This window comes from Aythya fuligula, chromosome 18, assembly GCF_009819795.1.
Source record: "Aythya fuligula isolate bAytFul2 chromosome 18, bAytFul2.pri, whole genome shotgun sequence".
NCBI classification, from domain to species: domain Eukaryota; kingdom Metazoa; phylum Chordata; class Aves; order Anseriformes; family Anatidae; genus Aythya; species Aythya fuligula.
This window is the reverse complement of record NC_045576.1, coordinates 2,274,979-2,294,701: the sequence shown is the minus strand read 5'-3', so window position 1 is coordinate 2,294,701 and position 19,723 is coordinate 2,274,979. Positions and strand designations below refer to the sequence as shown.

The following is a 19,723-nucleotide window of genomic DNA, read 5'->3' as shown; positions in this document are numbered from 1 at the left end:
CCCAGGGGCTTTGCATGATGCCCGCGGTGTGGCTGCATGCTGGCCTGTCCCAAGCGCCCCTCGCAGATGTAGGGGAGGCAGCTGGCAGCTCATGGGGCCTCGACTCCTTCTTTCCAGCTGCTGCAGCTCATCAGAAGGAGCTGTGGTACATTTAATCCTTTCCTAATATCACTTTTCCCCTGAAGCTGTTGCCGCAGGGATGATGGCAGTGTTTATGTGACCATGAGCAGGGGTCAATGGTCCACAACCTCCACTTGGGATGGAGGTGTTGGACTGAAAAGACCACGTTCCCACCAGGATGGATGGGTACAAACTGACTGGGAGGCTGGAAACGAGGTGGGTACCAGCAGCCTGAGCCCTGAAAGTCAAATTCACAGCAAATGGCATATGTCATCCCCAGGCAGCACCTGGTGGAGATTTGCTGCGGTGATGAGAGTGCCGGGGACAGCAAGACTGGATAAAAGTTGGGGATTTCACCCCAAAGCCCAAATGTATAAGCAGGGAAAAGCCATGGGAAGGGGTTGGATGCACCCAGGATGCTCCCGAAGTTGGGATGCGGGGTGGCTGTTGGCGGGTCCTGGCAATGCAAGGCACACAGCAAATTCCCCTGGGGAACAAATGCTTTCAAGTCAATGTTTTCTACTATTTCCTATAAAGTTTCTGTTTTCCCGGCCCGAAGCCATAACCTTTGCATGTGTTTTTTCCAAGAGAGCCAGAGAAGCAGGAACAGCCTTGAAAGGCTCGGACAGCCGGTGGGATTTGTTGGTGGGTTTTTCTTTCTTTTTGTTGTTGTTCTTGTTGTTGTTCAGACTATTTCAGGTTCCAGAGCTGGCACCCGGCTGCCCACCTCCCTTCTGCACGAGCATCCTGCCCCGGCCCCACCGGCCAGGAACACGAGCACCCGGACACCACCTGGAGCCCCAACCCCTTTTGGAAAGTCCAGCTCTGGTTTTGAAACTGCGGAGGCCGATTTCCAGGGGAAAGCTGTGCAGAGCTGCATCGATCCAATCACCTGGTTTTATTTAAACTCCCTCGCTGAAATCATCCACCTAAGGTAATCATTTCCAAGCCAATCTGGATTAGATTCAGATAAGACAGCGACTGACTGGCAGGTTTGTAAACCTTCCCCCCCGCCCCGTTATTTTTTCACCCTTTCTGCATCTCGGAGTGGGACCGGCAGTGGAGGGCAGGGAGGAAGGTCTTCCCGCACAGCCCCTCCTCATCCTCTGAGCCCCGGCACAGCAGAGCATGGCTGCGTCTCATCTAAACAAGGCCCTTTTGGACAGTTTCCCCAAATTGATTGGGACCCCTCGGGGCTAAGCAGAACCAGGCAGGACCCCCCAAAAGTCAATGCTTCCACCCCCTGTGCACCAGCCGGCTTTCATCTGTGCTCTTTTAAAACTCCCCCTGCGTTGCCTCAGATCAGTGGGATGCTGCCCCAGCCTCCAGCGAGGAAGATGCTTCCCATCACACTCAGCTACCAGCAGGGGAAACAAAGGGGCTGCACCCAGAGCCTCCCTCTGCATCCTCCCTGCATGTCCACCCTTTGCTCACACATCACAGGTTAGCTGAGGAACCACCAGGGATTTTGGCAGGATGCTGGGAGCTGGGTGATGCTGAAAGTGTCCATGTTCAGCCTGAAACTGGTCATGTACTGCCTTGTTCTGCTCGAGGGCACTGAGAATGCAGGCTCCGTGTGTTCTCCCTGCTCATGGTCACAGCTGGGGAAGGTGAGAAAGGACACAGGACAGGCAGGGAAAAGACCAAGGACCCCCTCTGAAAGCCCCTGGGTAGGACCATGCCCTGATGAACGAGCTCCCACAAGGAGCAAACAGAAGCTGGAGATCTCTGCAGCCAGCTCGAGCTCAGGGACACTGCACGTGTGTCCCCTCGTGCCACTGGTCCTGAGGCTGGCAGGGACCTGAGGGAGCATTGCCACCGCAATGACGGGGCTGGCTCTGCTCCTGGCTGTGGTGACGGAGCCACAGCGTGGCTCTGTGCGCTAAGGGACTCGCCCCAGCAGCCGCTGTCCCTGCAAGAAGGGCTGTGAGAAGCCCTCGCTGCCTCTTCTGGGCTGCCCAATGCCTGCATTTGTCAGGGGAGCCTGCAGCAAAGCAGTGGCATTAGGGTCCAAAGGGGCTGCTCCATCACCCCTGCAGCAGGCTGGGAGCAGAGCGGGTTTGGGAGGCTGCAGGGGGATGAACAAGCGGCTCCTGCAGTGGAGAACAAAATCTCTGTGTTCCCAGACCAGGAGAAGGAACATTCAGTCGGCAATCCCTGCTAGGCAGTGAGAAATGCGGCATTTAGTCTGATGAGCTTTTGTTTTTAAGCATTGCTTGGATTTAATGCACTGCCCAGCACGACAGCAAGGGCTGGGGACTGTCTGGCTCCTTTCTCAACACGTTTGGGTCAGAAATGGTGATGCCAATTTCAATCCCCTAGGGTGGGGAGGTGAATTGGGCAGGAGAGGCTCAGCTGAACGTGATGACATGATGGAGTAGAGCTCGCTCTGGCAGGACCAAGCAAACCCTTCAGAGCCTGCTCTGCTCCCACCCTCCTGGTGCTGCGTGTGGGACCGGTTGGGGTCGGGTCTCTCCTGCAGCGCACGCAGCAGTTTCATGTTCCTCTGGGGTCCCTCTGATCCTCAAACCAGCACCTGATGTGCTGTGCCCGCCTGTAAATCCCTGCCTGTGAAATGGGTCTGGGGGAGGAGCTCACTGGAAGATGGTGAGATGTTCTGTGGTTTGTAATTAAGCTCCTGAGGAGCTGAGGAAGAAGATTTATGTTGGTAGAAGAGGGTAACTGAGGCTGGTGTTGGGAGATGGTGCTTTAAGGAACAGCAGACCCACTGCTGCTTGAATTTGGGTGAGGTGGGACAGCTCCTATTGCTAATAGCCCAACACTTGGCTGAGATGTACTCGCCAAACCTCACATTGCACATTAACTCCTAATTAACAAGCAAAGCAGCAAAGGGACTCATCACCAGACCATGAACTCGAAGCATGCTCCCTAGGCAGAGTTCTGGTGCACGCCCTCACGCTCTGCTCAGCACTGCAGGTCAGTGGAGATGCTTTAGGAAGCACACACAAAGCAAAAGGCACAAACTCAATGCCACAAGCTGTTTCTTGCTCATACCCGCCTAAGAGAAGATACTGGAATTGCTGCTGTTGTGTTTACAGCTGCAGAAGTTGGCTTCAAATCAGCAGTACAGAAAACCCCAGGGTTCCCCTTCCCTTGGCACTGGGGTCTGAAGACCTTGTCCCTTTGCTGCCTGGTTTCCTGTCCTGGGCATTGCTCCTGAGCACGCTGCCAGCACAGCTTGTGGGAAAAGCCCAGCCCCAGGGCTTGGAGTTCAACTCCAGGTGATGTCCATCACTTTTAGTGCAAAAGTTTTAATTTATGAAGCTTCCTGCACTGGTAAGGCAAAAGTAAACAATATTCCCTCCCTGCGTCCTTCCCCATCGTGGCACTGTCCAAATACCCCAGGAATCTGCGGGCTGTGGGACAGGAGGAGCTGCTGCACTCCTGCTGTCATCACCTGCTCAGGCAGGTCCATTGAGGGGACCGGGGACAGGAAAGTCCCTCGGTGACACGAGGAGGCAGGTGTCTGTCCCTGCGGGGTGTGTTTCAGGAGGGGCGGGTGCTGGGAACCAGTGCTGTGGTGCTGGTGGAGGTGGAGTGAATGAGATGAAGGCACTGTGCAGGGCGGCTGTGGGGCAAGGGCAGGGGAGGGGAGATGGGAAGATGTGCACTGGGAGGTGCCAAAGCATCCCCAGGGTGCCCCTGTACTGCCCACAGCCCTGTCCCACCCCGACAACCTGCAATGTTGCTGGTGAGGCACGGTGCCGCAGCACATCGGCCACACCTGCCCCTCAGGTTGCTTAGCGCAAGAAGCACACAGGTCTGGACAGAAAAAGGAAAGGCTCACATGCAAATGTAAGCAACACTTAGGTTTTCTGTTATCTTTTGGTTCTCCAGTCCTCCTCCCCAGGTAAAACTCAGCTGAGATTTCTTTTGCCCTCTTTAGGGCTCTTGTACTTGTGCAGCCACTACGTACATCAGCTAGCGGTGCTCTCCAGTCCTTCCCTGGTTCCCATCAAGGGCCGGTGCCGTGCAGTAACCCCCATTTGCTCCTCAGTGATTCTCCCCCCCGGGAACACTTTTCTGCAACTTCCCCATGCTCACGCTTGCTCCCAGAAGCTCCCATCTCGGGGTGCTGCAGGCGTGTTTTCAGAACTCAGATATTCAGGGCACAAAAGGTATCTGCTTGTCCCAGTACAGGCACCAGAATTTATCCATCAATTTTACACATTTTCAAGACCTTTACCCTGGAGGCAGAGAGAAGAGGCTTTAGGAGAGGAGGCAACGTACCTGCAGGCTCCTCCGTGCTGCTGGCGGCGGTGGTGGGGGGAGCGGCGGGGATCTCTGCGCCCGGCGGGGAGGAGCAGGCAGGAGCAGAGAGGGGACAAAAGAAAGCAGCGTTAGTCCCGATCCCGAGGAGCTGAGCCCTGCCCAGCCCTGCCCAGCAGCGCGAGGTGCCCGCAGCCCTGTGAGAGGCCACAGGTAAAGCGTTGCAGCCCCTCGCTGGGACGCTAGCCTCATCTCACACGTTCAGAGGAAATGCAAACGGATCTGGTGCCAGCGCGGTGCTCCCTGGTTTTGATTTGGGCTTTGTATGCATAGCTGAAACCACATAATGTTCTGGGTCTTCATGCCCAAGTCTGACTGTTTGTTGATGTTGCGGAGGCTGGGCTGCAGATGGAGCACATTATATGGTCCCAGCTTTGGCAAGACAAGCTCTTTTCCCCAGCGCGCATACGCGGCTCTCATTAGTGACATCTTTTGTGCATTTAGGGCACAGCAATTCCCGAGCATCCCTGGGAATCCTGCTGGGGGAACACCCTGCTGTCCCGATCCCTCATCTGGGTCTGAGAGCGGAATTTAGGCAGGAGAGACGCGGAGCTTGGCCACTTGGGTCTGTCTGCATTGCAGCCCCATTAGCGTTAGACGGCTTTTGGAGCTGTTCACCCTCATGCAGCTCGGCGCAGGCACAAGCCCCTGTGAAACACGTGGCGCACACGTGGGTGGTGCACGAGCAGCCAGCAGGGCCGTGCCGAGTGGGGACGATGGATGCTCGCCTTGCGTGGGCTGCAGTGCAGACAGACCCTGCCTGGCGCCTTGCTCATTCCCATGGCATGATTTTTGTGTGGATAAAAGTTTATGGGACAGGGAAAATGCAGTCAGTGGTAAATCAGAGAGTAAGTGTGCTCTTGCAGACAGGGTGGCTGGACCCTCGCTTGGTGCAGTGATCAGGAGAGAGCGGGGTGTGTGGGGACAGAGAGCTGGTGCCCTGCACTGTGCGTGTATAAAACCTGTGCATGTATTTGGGAATACCCCCCGAACAAGGGATAAGCTCACTGACATTTTTTCAGGGATGAAAATGTGCTGCTGTGTTTTTCTTTTTTTAATTATTATTGTTTTCTTTTTTAGCATAGGAGAATTGCGAGATGCTCATATCCTCATTCTAATTGCTTTGGCCTCGTACAAGCTGATCAAACACCCAACAACTGCACAACGATTTTACAGCCAGGCCAGAGCATTGCTTGAAATGCATCTGGACCAAGCTTCGCAGCCCCTTGGGAGGATGCTCGGCAGTGTCACAGAAGCAAGCAGCTGTCACGGGGCCCGGAGGATGGCAGGGTGGCAGGACAGGGGCAGCCGTGAGCTTGCTGCTTTGGCAGCTGGCGTGAACACAGCCCGGCTGCGATCGTGTTGAAATTCTGTGTCTGTCTTCATTTAGTGCAGCAAATCCCAGGGGAGGTGATGCAAGGAACAATTTACCCTCTGATTTACCATGGCCCTGGGGAATGATGGATGATAAACCTTTGCGCATACTTGCTGCAAAGCATACCGGAGCCATGACTGTAGCATCTTGGGGAAACAAGCATCTGGTTTGAGCTCTTGCCGTCCCATTGCGACATGGGGAAGAATGAGCCTCAAGTGACCAAAAACCACCCTGGAATGTATGTTTTCTTCCATGGGAGAAGGTGGAGAAAGGGTGCCTGCCCCCTAATTTGGCAAGGGCAGGCACTGGGAGTGGGCAGCAGACTGTAGGATCCAACAAAGACTTGATTCTTTCAACCTTCACCTTTCTTTTCCCATTTTTCCCCTGTTTTTAGCAGCAGGGAGGCAGCCTCGAGGGGAGCAGCTCTCCTCCCCAGCCTGCCCCGGGCACTGCCATTTCGGTGTCTGATGTTAGGGCAGGTGGGGAGGTCTCTGGCAAGGTGAGTGAGCACCAAATGATCCAACAGCAGCAAACCCAGGAGGCTCCGTAGAGAAGCACGGGGTGAAACCACACCTTGCCCAGGCATCGGTCAAAAGGGATCGAGTGGGAATGTGGCTCTTGGCAGAGCAAACACTGCAGTGCCTTTGGGAGCCGTACCTGGAGCTTGCTGCTGTTAAGAGCAGAGGCTGACGGCACACTTGGGAAGGCAAACCCAAAAGCAGACCATGCGGTGAGCCAGCCCACGTTTCTGTGTGCGTTGTGTGTTGATGGTCACCTTTAGCAATCCAGGTGCTAAAATCCAGCAGCACAATCGGGCTGTGCTGCTCTGATGGCAGCTCCATCGCACCGGCAGCTCTTTTGATTTGAGCTCTTTGCCAGTGCAGCCTGGCGTTTGAAGAGAAAAATCTGCGTGTAGTGATTTGCCTGAGCACCCAGACCCCATGCTGTACCCCGAGGCAGAATCACGGCTTGAGGAAATCGGGCTGTAGCTGCCCTCACACAACACAGCTCCTCGACACGAGGGGCTTGGTTTTGGCACTGTGCCCCACAGCTGGTGATGTGTGGGGGCACCGGCAGCTCCATCCCCCAGCCCCAGCCATCAGCATGTATGCAGGAGGGTTAGTGGCTGCCTTGGCTGAGCTTGTGCATGTTGTGCTAAGGGTTAATCTCTCTCATCTACAGACATCGAAAGCGCGATCCACCTACTTATGCAGGGGGCAATGGGAGAGCGGCTTTGCTGGTAGCCCTTGGCGCATCGGTTGCAGGTGATGCCGGTGACGCCGTCCTTACAGGGACATTGGCCCGTGGTTTGGTTACAGGTTTGGCCGGCGGCGCCCACGGGATGGCAATCACACTCTGCGGGGGGAACACATAAAAGGAGGGTGAGGGCACGAGGAGAGCAGAGGTGGTGAGGCGGCGCGGCTCCACCGGCAGCATTTGGGTGTCCTGTGAACATCTCGTCCAGCCAGGGACCGCACCGACCTGAAACAGAGGTGGAGTTTGGCACAGGAGCAGCGGGGACCAGGGGGGATGTCTCACACACTGCGGGTGCTCTGTGCTCCGTGGAGCTGGGGAGCAGCGCGGGGGGCCTGAGGTCCTGCTCTGGGGCACCCACCCGTGGGCACTGCACTGCCTGGGTGCTGGGATGGGGAAGGGCTGCAGGGCTCGAGGAGGAGCCGTGGGGCAACATCGCTGGGGCAGATCCTAACCCTAACCCTAACCCTAACCTGAACCCTGACGTCCCCGGCTCCCTGGAGCACTGTCAGGGTTGTAGGGAAGGGGCACAAAACCAAGGAGTGTTTCATCACCCCTTCAGCACATGAGTTCTCGGGTGGAAATAATTGCTTTCAATGACTTTGGGAATTAATTTCACGTGAAACTAAAAAAAAAAAAAAAAAAAAAAAACACACACAAAAAACTCCTTTCAGTGCTTTTGCTCAAGCCCTTCCCCACTGAGCAGCATCCCAGGCAGCTGGCACTGCGGGCGCAGGAAGGAAATGCCCTTGTGGGTGCAGGCAGCCTGAGGACCTGCTGTTCCCGGCCAGATGGATGGAAGCTTGACGGCAGAGCTGGGCAGATGTGAAGGGTTTGGCAGGGGATGTAAATACTGCACTTGAAATCATTCACCAGCTCATTTCCCACAGTGGGACTTACCGGCGCAGCTGTTGGTTAAAAAAAAAAAGCCAAAAAAAAAAAAAAAAAAAAAGAGAAAAAGCATCGGGGCTTGTTATCATCACTGCTCCAAAAGGATTATGGCCTCGCACATTTGTTAACAGCCCTGGTTTCTAAGAGCTGTGAGCGCTGTGCCAGACTGCGGTCTGCCCCTGCTGAGCTGTGGCAGGCAGAGGCAGGAAAGCTTCCTTCTCTCGTGCACATCCTCGGGACAGAGCCAGCCAAAGCCCTGCCTGGGGAGCACGGATCCTGCCCGCCTTGTGCCCCTCGGGACGCTGCCTGCCAGAAGGGGGGCTTGGGGGAAAGACCCTGCCCCACTGCCCAGAGCCTGGAGGGGGCTGCTCTGGGGGTCGGGAACCAGCCCAGGTGCCCCAGAGGCTGGGCTTTGCTCTCAAACACTCCCAAACCCCCCAGGCTGAGGCTGTCACTCCCACGAGGGACGCTGCGATGTTTCCTGCTTTGTTCTGCCACCTCCTGGCTCTGAGACACCCCAAATCTGTGTCCCCAAATTGTTTGGGGACAGCCCACATCCATTTGGGCTGGGTTTGCAGGTTCCCATGCTCCTCCCTCCCCCCCAAGCTGGACCTTCCTCCACCCCAGCTCCAGTTTGCCCCAGTTTGACATCTGGGGTTTGGATGCTGCCTGGGGCTCTCTGCCCAGGATGTCCCCTTGTTCCTGCACAGGACAGAAAGAGGCTAAGTCTTGCCAAAATATGATGATTTTTCAAGGGAAAGAAAAAAAAAAAAAAAAAGCTTTTACTTCTTTTTCCCTTTCCTGACCACTTCTGATTTGGGGATTTTGGCTAAAACTTGCGCTGCCCCCAGACCTCTGGGAACCAGCTGCTTGCAGACCTGCCTGGAGCAAAAAAAAAATACCTTAATTTTCTATCCAATCTAGTTTTGATTGGAAATATTTTAACAGTTCTATTTTAAGGTTAAACCAGCAAGGCTGGTGACAAGCACAGGGACCTTCAGGTGGGGAACCTGCTCTCAGCAGCCACACAGGATGGCTCCAGTACTGCCAGGGGAGACAGAATAAAATTACATCAAGGATGGACAAAAAGCAGCAGGGTGGAAAAGCGTGAACGTGGAGCAGAGAGGCAGGAGTTAACACGAAAATAAGCAAATCAGGGAAGGGTTACACAAGAAGAGGCAAAGGGCAGGAGGAGCGGGAGGAACATGCCTCATGTTTCAGGCGTCCCCGCTGGGGCTGCGTGTGCTGCTTTCAGCAGCGCCTGCAAACCCCCATCCTGTGAGTAATCCTCCCCCGTGCGAGCGGATCCTGCGGGTTTCGGTGGGACCGCTTGGACGAGAGAGGGGAAAAAGGGAAAAAAGGGAAAACAGTTTAAAAGGGAATGAAAAGGAAAAGGGAAAAAAAAAGGAAAAGAGAAAGAAAGGTAAAGGGAAAATAAGGAAAAGAGAAAATAACAAAAAAGAGAAAATAAAGAAACAGGAAAATGAAAAAAAAATGAAAAAAAAAGAAAAGGGGAAAAAAAAAAGAAAAGGAAAAAGGGAAAAAAGAGAAAAGGAAAAAAGCCTTTGTGATGAGTAAGATTTGCAGAATGGCGTGTGTGGAGGATGGTCTGCAGAGCATGGGGAGCTGCTTGGGTCCCTCAGACCCCACGGCGATGCTGCTGTCCCTGACCCACTGCTCCTGGGGCTGCTGGCCCCCTGTGCCTGCCCGGGGCTCTGCGGTGGCCGTGTCCCCACAGGATGGCCACGTGCAGTGACCGAGGGGATGAGGGTGGAATGGAGGCTGCCTGCCTCTGCTGCTTCTCCCAGTAGAGGGGCGGATCAGCCCCGTGCATCGCCCTGGAGCGGGGAGGTGGGAAGGGGCCCAAGCAGCATCTCCAGATGTGCGATCCCTGTCCCCCAGGAACAGAGCCAGTGCCAGCAATTAGGAGCAATTAAACACAATTTGCAGTTCTCTGGTCAGTGCAAACACTGCAGCCAGCAGTTACAGGCTCTTCTCCTTCCCGGCATGGCTGGGCTGCTGGCGGCTGATGCTGGCTTGTCTGGTGCAGCTCAGATTCCTCTGTGTCCCAGCCCCAAAGTGAAGAAAGACTGCACGAGAATCACGAGGGGAGGTGATCAGGGCAAGCACCTTTCTGGTTTCCTCATCACCTTCCTGTTATCAGCGTTCTGGGTCATGAAGCATGTTTTCATGCCTGGACTCCCCAGCGTGCATCACCCACCAACATCAGTGGTCCCCAGCGCTGAGAGGAGCCAAGAGCAGGAGGCACAGGAGCAGGGACAAGCTCACTAATCATTGCAGGAAGGTGCCTGGATATTGTTAGGGATAGCAAATGGGGCAACAGAGGGCTTCTGCCCTCTGAGATGGTGCCTTGCTTGGAGAATCACTGCAGTGGGGGTGCAGGGCCGCTGGGAGGGGAGCGCCCTGGGTGGCTGCACCCCAGGTCCAGCAGCACGGACAAGGATGGTGACTGCCACAGTTTAGTTGCTCTTTCAGGAAGTCTTTGAGAAAAAGCTTTGGCAAGTATCCGTGGCAGAGCTGACTGGGAATTACCGGTGAGAAATGAAGTTCTTCCATGCTCAAGGCTGTGGCGCAGACAAGGAGCAGATGGCGAGGCTTAAAGGGGGAATGAGGGAGCAGTGGGGGTGCCTCTGCCCACAAAAGCTGGTTTCTTTTATATGATAGCCCAGGCCTGGAAAGCAAGAAGCTGACTCCATGTCTATGTGACCAGCTTCAGATCGGCTAGCCCAGAGGTGAGAAGACCATGAAGGGTTTGTCTGAGACCTGCCCAAAGTGCCCCAGTGGGTGCGGGGGCAGCGGATAAACCCCAGCGTGCGGAAGGATGCACAAGGGGAAGGAGCGCTGAAGGGTCCTGATCAGCTGTAACCACTCCAGGAACAGACCCAGGCGTCAATGAAACATCTGGCTGATTGCAACGGAGCTCGGAAGAGCAACGAGATAGCAGGTTGTGTTCTGAAAGGGGGAGAGAGCGACACTGAATATCGTATCATGACACTACAGAAATCAATAGCAGGCCCTCAGCTGGGAGCCCGCGGTGAAAGGCAAGGAGAAGCACCCATCGGAGGGCGACGGAGAAGATTAGCAAAGCCCTGCCAAGAGACGGTGGAGGGGTGCCAAGGAACGCGCCGCGCCGAGGAGGTCAGACAGGTGCTCCTCTCCTCTGCTCCTCCAGCCCCGGGAACAAAGGGACATTCAGCGCGCTCAAAAGGCAACCTTTTTCAGCGATAAAAGGAAATGCTTCTTTGCACTGCACGTAATTAACTCGTAGGACTCGTGCTACGAGACACCATGGCAAAGACCCAACAGGATTAGATGGGCCCGTGAATGAGAACATCTGTAGTTACATTAGCTGGGATTAATATATATACGGATATAAGCACTCCGAGCCAGCTACTAACTGCCTGCAGTTAGGAAGAGATTTCCCCTGGGGGCATGCTGTTGCAAAACTGCCTGTTGTAGAGGTTTGTATCTTTGCCTGAGGCTTCCAGGACAAGGCACAAAACTGCAAGACAGGCCATCATCTGTCAGAGCATGGGCAACGGTGCGACTTGGGGCTTTGGATGCTTTGGGGCTAAGAAAATCAGCAGGCAATACTTAGGACTGTGCATGAAAGGATGCAAACTACCCTGAAAAAGTGTTTGGACTTGTTGGGATGTCTCTGGCCCACCAAAGGTGGGCATGTAGCATGACAAAAATGCAAATATTTTTCCACCCCTGAGTTTTGGTCAGAGGCATTCCCAGGTGCTAATCTTCCCCCACACACGTGCATCGAAAGGTAAACAGAGGCACAAATCTCCGGGCTTAGCTCTCCTCAGGTGTGACCGGTTGTGAGAAGGTACCTGAAAGGACCCGCATTTTTGGAGAATTAGCATCTTCCTGTTTTTGAGGAAGCCCTGGCCTTGGGAGGTTTTCAGAACGATGAAAAGCCCGTTTGACCAAAGAACAGAGAGAGGCGTGATTTCGGGGATTGTCCAGATTTCCCCTCGTCATGCTGTGTCTGCAATGATAACATACCTTGCAGTGTTGCCAGATTTCAAAGCCCCAAATGTGGCTGCTTTGCACTGCGCTGCACAAGGAGCAGTAAAACAGTGAATGAACTAAACTGGAAAAACCTTCCTTCCTCGGACTGGCCATCGGCTGGGGCTCTGGTTCACGGAATGAGCCTTCTTCAGGAAATCACTCAGGTTTAAGTATGAATTGAAGCCCCATGTAGCCAATGTGCCTCAGGTACATGTTTATATTTAAACATGCTTTTAAGCGCTTTTCCAGAATCGTGGCCAAAATTGCCTCCCTTTGGTTGCTTTCTGTCTTCTCTCCAAAGACTCCGACTAGAATAAAAAAAAAATGTGGCTACAGAAGTTTTCTGCTGGGAAAAAAAAAAAAAAATCACCAAAGTGAAGCTTCACCTGTGGATGTTTTGACTCCAACAATATTTTAAACAGCAAATCAGAAACTTCTATTTGCCTGTTGCTTCAAGCAAGCAGCCCGTGCCCTCCCGATGCAGTAAATGTATTTCTCTTCGCCTGTTGTTTTAGCATTTAGAGGTAGGGCTCAGACAGCACTAAGCAAACAAGCTGTTGTGTAGCCACACACTTGCTTTTTCCTGCTCCTGCATCTTCGGCAGCCCGGCTGTTGGGATCCCGATTCCAGCAGAAGTCCTGCGGGCGGTCTGGTGACACCTCCACCAGGGTTGGCACGGCCAGCAAGTCCCACAGATTTATGCCGTCGGCAAGAAAAATCTGTGGCATCTAATGTGTCCCACACAGCCTGGCCTCGTCCCTCCCTAGGCAGTTTGCTAACAAGAAGCAGAGGTTGAAACATGCTTGTGTTAACTCTGAACCCTAATGATGGCTTTAAATATTAACTCTTAACTCCTTTGCAATGAGATCGTTGGCTTGCCTGCAGTATTGTGAGCTGGATTTAGCTCTCCAAAGGATCATGTTCATGCAGCGTGTCCCTCAGCACATTCTCTAGGAGATTTAAAGGTTTTCTCACCAGCAGAAAATGAATTCCCTCTTTTATCAGGCAAAGACAAATAATCTCTTGGCATTTCACAGCGTCCGTCCTCCTGCACAGCTTCTCAGGGCTCTCCCATTTCCTCCTCCTGAGCTGGCACTCAGGGAAGCCAAGGGCACAGGCACCCTGCAGTTTGGGCCAAATTTCACAGATTAGACCTGGTCTTTGTCCCCTCTGCACCAGGGAACAGGTGGGGCCCCCAGTGCCTCTGCTGAGTGAGAGTCACTACTAATCTGGGGTGGGGGCTCTGAGCAGCAGCAATAAATCCACGTTTTGGGCAGGCATTAGTGATACAGACAGTGATTATCACTGCACCTTCCAGAATGCTGGAAAAGCCTCTTGTTAAGACCTGCTGGAGATTCCCTCTCATCTTTGAGCTCCACCGTTCGGGTGTGTCTTGAAGCAATCACTGAAGAGCCCTTGGGGACACTGAGACCTCCAGAGACGCCTCCTTCTCCTGCTTTTGCTGATAGAGCCTGATTTTTGTTTGTTTGTTTGTTTGTTTGTTTTGCGTGCAGGTGTGGGCAGGCAGAGCAGGCACAAAGACATGTCCTCGTGGCTCTAAAGCAACATAAGGCTCAACCTGCTCTGAGGGGAGAAATTGCTTCTTGCACAGATCTGGGGCTGCTTGCAGAAAAAAAAAAAAAAAAAAAAAAATGAGCAGATTGGAAAATACTTTCATTGAGGGGGGAAAGAAAAAGTCAAACATTTTCTCCTCCTGATGCATTTTTAGGCTGGCTCCTGAGGAAATGAGGTTCCTGCGGGCGTATTCTCCCACTAATAATATTTCAATCAAATCTGGCAGCACAGCCAGTCTCGGGGCTGATGAGCTTGCCACAAGCCTGACAAAATGAGGTGGGAGGGAGCGGGGAGCCCAGAGAGCAGCTCTGCATGGGGGGGCACCTGGCTGGACACTGAAGCCCCTGGGGGGGAGTGAAAGAACACAAAGAGAGCTCCTGGGAGCAGCTGGCTTGTGATGCCCTGAGAGGTGCAGGTTTAACTGGGCAATGTCTTCCTTCTTCTAAGGAGGAAAAGGCGCCGGTTTTCAGTACGGTTCAAGTCAGAACTGGGCATGCTACAGGAGCTGGGCTGAGCTTCCTTTTGACATCAGACTGGGGGATTTTGGACTCTCTAGAACTGATCTGAAGCAGGAAATCAATTCAGATATTTGAAAATATTTATGGGTAGGCAAATTATTGCTTTTCTTTCCTCTGTCTCAGAGATATGCAAAGGTCTAGCTGTGCAAATGAATTTAGCAACTTTGGCTCTTCCAGTCCTCCAAGTCTCTTGCAGAGACCCAGGACCCAGCCCCAAGCTCCAAGTCCTCCAAAGACCTGGGCAGAGAGGTCTCTGGGCTGCCCTGGGGGGCCCGAGGGTGCACTGGGGGCCCCTGGCCAAACTCCCCAAGCTCTCAGCACCCAGAGAGCATCCTGCGCCATCTCTGCCAACCCAGCTGGTGCCAGTATCTTCTGCTGTGGAGTTTGCTCCTTCTGGGGTCTCTTTGCTGGCTCTTCCATCTTACCGACTGAGTGGGGGTCCAGGTACCTCCCTGGTGTTGCCGCAGGGCTGGGGTGTGCAGCAGGGGCTGGGGTGGGAGTGGTAGGTGCAGCTCTCGGCTCCCCTGCAGCCTGAAGTCAGCCGCAGCACAAGGGAACTTTTAGCACAGAAGTGATTTTGCTCTGCTGCTGTCACCAGGCATAGACAAACCCCTCTCTTTCTTCTTTTCCTCTCTCATTTTTTGCTCACTAAGCTCCTAGGGCAATCTCTGGAGGCCACTGAAGAGCAGAGCCCTGTCTCGCCCCCAGCACCTGGCGAGGGGTCCCCATGGACCCCCTGTATTCGTTGATCCCAGCATCAGTCCCTGACCACTTAAAACACAGTCTGCAGAAAGCAAATGTCTGTCTAGATGCTGCTGTAATTCAGGAGGTTGTCCCAGCTGAAGAAAGTCAGCGATGAAGTTGCTGGAAAGAGCTGAGAGCAGGATTCCCTGTCCTGGTTAACTTGCAAGGAAAGGCAGAACGAGCCTCAGTACCAGCGAGCTCACCAGTGGCTGCACGCCTGGCACAGGAACGGGACCTTTGTGGTCCCCAAATGTGCACCCCAGTGCATGGCTCCATCCCTGTGGGGGTGGAGCCGCCCTGTGCTGGGGAAGGAGCTGTGAGTGTTCCTCCTGATGCCCTCATAGGTCGGAGTTAATTAGAAAGTGCTCGAGTCCTTGAGGGAGAGCAGGGCTGAAGGCGCCGGGTAGAGACTGCCTGGCTTGGAACAACCCAGAGGTGTCCCCATCACCTCCTGGAGCTGCAGGAACAGTCACTGCTGCCCCACAGCAAGCACTGCTCCTTGGAAGTGGCTGCTTAATTTGGTGTAGCTGCTTGCATGTCGCTACAATCCTGTGGGTTTAATAGCTGGCCCGGCCAGGAAGAGGTGTGGCATTGGGCATCAACTTCTATAAAAAAAAGAGAACCCCTCCTTTTCCATGTTTTCACTCTACTGTCTCAAAGTAATTTCAGAGTTTCTGTAATAACCACGTCCCTTCTGCAGTCTGGGACCAGCTGAAGTGGGTGAATGGTCCCCACGTGCCATGGCAGGGGTGGCACTTGGGGGCGGTGGCACTCAGGGCTCCTGCAGTGCTCCAGGACACCTCCACACTAGTGCCTGAGACGGCTTAAACAGCATTTTTGTACACTTCCTCCGAGTGGTTTGTGTCTGCCTGGGGCTGCTGCTGACAAGTTGTAGATGCAGAAAGCACAAACCAGAGCTCAGCACTTGGAATGGGATCAATATAAGGAACCACGGGGCCTCTGGGAGGAGGGCGTCAGGCAGAGCCGCTAAGGAGCGCCGTACAGGATCACAGCTAGAAGGCTGCTCATCCAGCCTGAGCAGAGCTTGCCTCGTGGAGGAATTAAAAGCTGTGTTTGGCAGATCATTGCCCTGGAAGCTGCAGCTTTCTCCAGGGATGTGATTTCTCAGAGGTGACCAAGCCCTGGTGCAAGAACTCGAAGCAAGCCCTGCCGACACAAGGCACATCTCCCATCTCCCTGGTGGCTCCAGCTGGTCTTCAGGGAGGAAAGAAACAACAAGAGGAAGGGAAGAAAGCTGGAAAACTGAAGACAACTCCCTGGGGAGCAGGGGGGTGTTCACAGAAAGTCTCACTTTGGGCTTGGGCCTGGGAAACCGTGAACAAGGTGGGATCAATGAGAGGCTGCCTGTGGGGCAGGAAGCACCTCTCGTAGGATGCACCCCCTGCCCTGAGGTAGACACCAAGGAGGTGAGGGTAAGTCTGTGGGACCTGTCCAGCAGAGGGGACTCACTGTGGATAAGGAAGGGCCTGGGCCAGGAGTCCTGCCAGGAGCTCCCACCAATGGCCTCGGGCATCCCATTGCCTCTGGGAGGTGCCAGCTGCGAGGTGTCCAACCCCAGCCCTGCGGGTCGGCCACTGTGGTGGCAGGGGACATCTCCAAGGCCAGAGGGTCCTCTTGGCCACCAAAGCCTGCAGAGATGCACCACAGGCACAGCATTGCAAGGAAGGGAAGCCCGGGCTGCTCCTCCCGACCCACACTGGGCCACGGCTGCAGGGACACCAGCGCGGCGCTGGCAGCGAGCCCGTCCTCAACCCCGGGCTTTGCCCCAGCTGCTTCGTGCACCCCAACATCTCGCTGGGGCTCGGCAGGAGGCTCATCTCCCCCGGCTTCGGCCACGTAGAGATGAGCTCCGTGCTCTAAGCTGGTCACGCAGCTCCCTCTATAGTCAGTGGAGAGAGACGGGGGACCCGTCCCTCTGTCCCTGTCACCGGGGGCTCTGCTCTCCCCTCCCGTGGCACAGGAGCCGGAGGGGTTCAGCTGGGCCAGAGCCCCCCGAATGCCTGCAGCCAGCCGGGGACACAACCTGCCCCTGCACACCTAGGGCCAGAGGCTGAGCCCATGGGAACAGCGATCGTTGCCTCTCTGCTTGCCCCCAAACCACCTCCAAAAAGCAAACCCCAAATCTTCGAGCAGCGGGCTGGGAGCACGCACCCACAGATGCCAAGGCAGATGGACAGCACTGGCAGGCCGATGGCAGGAGGGCTCCAGGTGCCAAACCTGGCCCCTCCACCCGGCTGTGCGCTGGCAGCCTTGGCACAATGCTTGTAATGCCCCTCCTTTGTCATCTTTTACTCAAAAAGCGTGCAAATCCTTTCTCCAGGGCACGGGGCTGTTTTATGGCTGGGCTATAAAACCCTGAGGAATTTCTCTCCTGATAGAGTGACATTAATGCCAATAAACTGACAAATATCGTGGGTGAATTTAATGACCAGAGCTAACTCCGGGGCACTGGTTTGCAGCAGCCCATGATGGAGAGGAGCGGGCAGAGGCTTGCAGGAGCCAGAGGTGGGGTTTCGCTTGCGGCATTGTTTGGAGCAGAGGAGAGCACAAGAAACGGGAAGCGCAGGTTGGGCGCTCTGGGAGCTGTTCACACTCTTGCAAAAATCATTGAGAAAGGAGGAAAAATTCTCACTTGTTCAGAGCTTTGAAAAGATGAATATTTGAGATTTCTTACATGTGGGTTTTTGTTGCTAAAAGGGCAGTGTGGCAGGGTTTTGCTTCGTGCACTATCCCTGCTCCAGCTGTCATCGACTCCTTCCCATGTGGTTTGCAGGCTTCATGCCATGATCTGCCTGTTGCATGGCTCTGGGACATGGCATCTCCGATCACCGCAACTTGGCTTTTTTTTTTCTCCCCTCAGAAAGTAACTGGAAGCTAGCACGCAGGCGAGAAACGTAGCATAGCTGCACAACTCTGCGGTTAGCTACTGCTGGGTTAGAAATCACCCCTAGAGGCAAACTCTTATGATTTTACCTGTGCTGGTAGGACAGCTTCAGATCTTTAGAATATATTTTGCACAAGTGAGGGCAAAGTTGTTACACGTTTGGCTGTTGGAAAAGCTGCCAACATTCAGCCTGGGCACTGCCCAGCTTTGCTTTCTGCTCACATTTCATTTCATTGCCATGTCCTGCAGATGTGCAAAAATCAGTGGCATTTTCTTTTTATCCAAGTTAAAAAAAAAAAAAAAAGAAAAGATAAAAGAAAAAAGAAAAAGAAAAACAAAAGAGAAAAACACAGACATCATGCAAACATTTCTGCAACATGATATTTTTGCATAAATACATCACCGGAACCAGGCACTACAAACACCATTTAAAATAACACAACTTTTCCTCTACGGTTTCCTGACGTGTGACATGAGATGCGTTACGGATGGAGATACAGAACCTAGCGCATTGGATGGGGTGAGAGATGAGACACGCAGGGGAGAGGAAGGCGGGCTGGATGTGTCTGTTAGGCTGAATGAATGAGGCTGAATTAACACAAACCGTCTCCAGCAGCTCGTTCATGGAACATTTGCTGGGAGTTTGCCCGAGCTCACGCATACTTGCAGGGTGGTTAAAACGTGCTGCATGCTCCCCTGGCGGGTCCCTGCCCGTTATATGCACTGCTTTAAATGTGTTACACGTGAAACATGAACGGAGCGATGTGATGGTTGAAAGAATCAAGTCTTATGGAGAAAACATGATGTGCTGTGTGAGATGCAGCGGCAGGCAGGGAGATGGCAGATGCTGCAGGACAGTTAATTCCTTAATTCTAAACACATTGGGTCAAGAGGAGGCTCTGGGAGAGCTTTGCCCATCGGCAGATGGCTTGGTGAGATGATAAATTAATATTGTTATTGATGGAGAAATGGCTGAAGTTGTTAGATGGCATTTGTGTTTTGCTTGTTTGTTTTAAATGCTCATTTTTACCAATTATTTCAGAACATTCCCTGAATCGGGGACACAAAACAGGGGGAACATAAAACACGCTGTGCCATAAACAGGGCTCAGGAAAAGCCGGTGTTCAAAGGAATGCCTTTGCTGTAGGAAACTTCATTTCGCCTGCTTTTGTATAGGACGGTGGATTATGCCAACAATAAACCATTCCAACTGCTGTGAAATCGTGCTAATAGCCTGCGAGTCGGGGAGCTGCTCATGCACCGGCATATTTATTACAAACCTTTGTATCTGGTGGCTCCAATAGCCACATTTTTGTTATAACCTGTGGGGGGTTTGGAGAAGCATTTAAATGTGGCGATCTCAAGTTTCAAGAGCAGGAGCAGTTGAGAAGGCAGGGGAAGGGGAGAAGAACAATTGTAGAGGGTGTTCGAGGAGCAGATGAGCCCGCGTCTGGGAAGCGTGGGCTTAAAGCAGTGCAAAGCGCCTGGCGGAGGCTGGTGGGGCTCTGCCCGGCTGCCAGGGGAAACTGAGGCAGGTGTGGGGTGCTGTGGGTTGGGGAATGGGAAATGCCAGGGCGAGGAAAGCCCTGGGAGACACAGGAGGTGGGTGCCACGGCAGGGCTGCCTTGTGATGGGAGACATGGGGAAGCCAGGGATGGGGAGGGAAAGGGGAAACCCCCAGCGTCCCTGGGGTGGAGGCAGCTGGGGTGAGCTGGGACAACTGGAGCCCTGGGAAGGGTGCTCTTCTTGTAACGTGATGAACGGGGCAGAGCAGAGAGGGGCTGCACCCCAAAAGCAGGCTCAGGGGGAGCACAGGGCACTGGGGCCCAGCACCTCAAATTCCCCCCAGTGCACATCGTGTCTCCTTAGTGGCCATATAATGGGCCAACTCAGAAATCTGTCATTGGAAAAGTTTTTACAAGGTGAAAAAAAGAGGGCAGGGCTGTCTGAAGAACTGATTGCTTTTTCTGCTTTGGCAAAGCATGTCTTTTAAGTGGAAAAGAAAAAAGA

General features: G+C 53.7%; 1 protein-coding gene across 1 annotated transcript in view; it reads right to left on the bottom strand.

Moving 5' to 3' along the window:
- NTN1 (netrin 1) overlaps positions 1-19,723 on the bottom strand; it is an 84,759-nt gene that overhangs the window by 18,724 nt on the left and 46,312 nt on the right. The window contains exons 3-4 of the mRNA XM_032199839.1: positions 6,992-7,141; positions 4,372-4,425 (exon numbers count right to left, since the gene is read on the bottom strand). Coding sequence (XP_032055730.1) covers positions 4,372-4,425; positions 6,992-7,141 — 204 coding nt within the window. The remainder of the gene's footprint in view (positions 1-4,371; positions 4,426-6,991; positions 7,142-19,723) is intronic.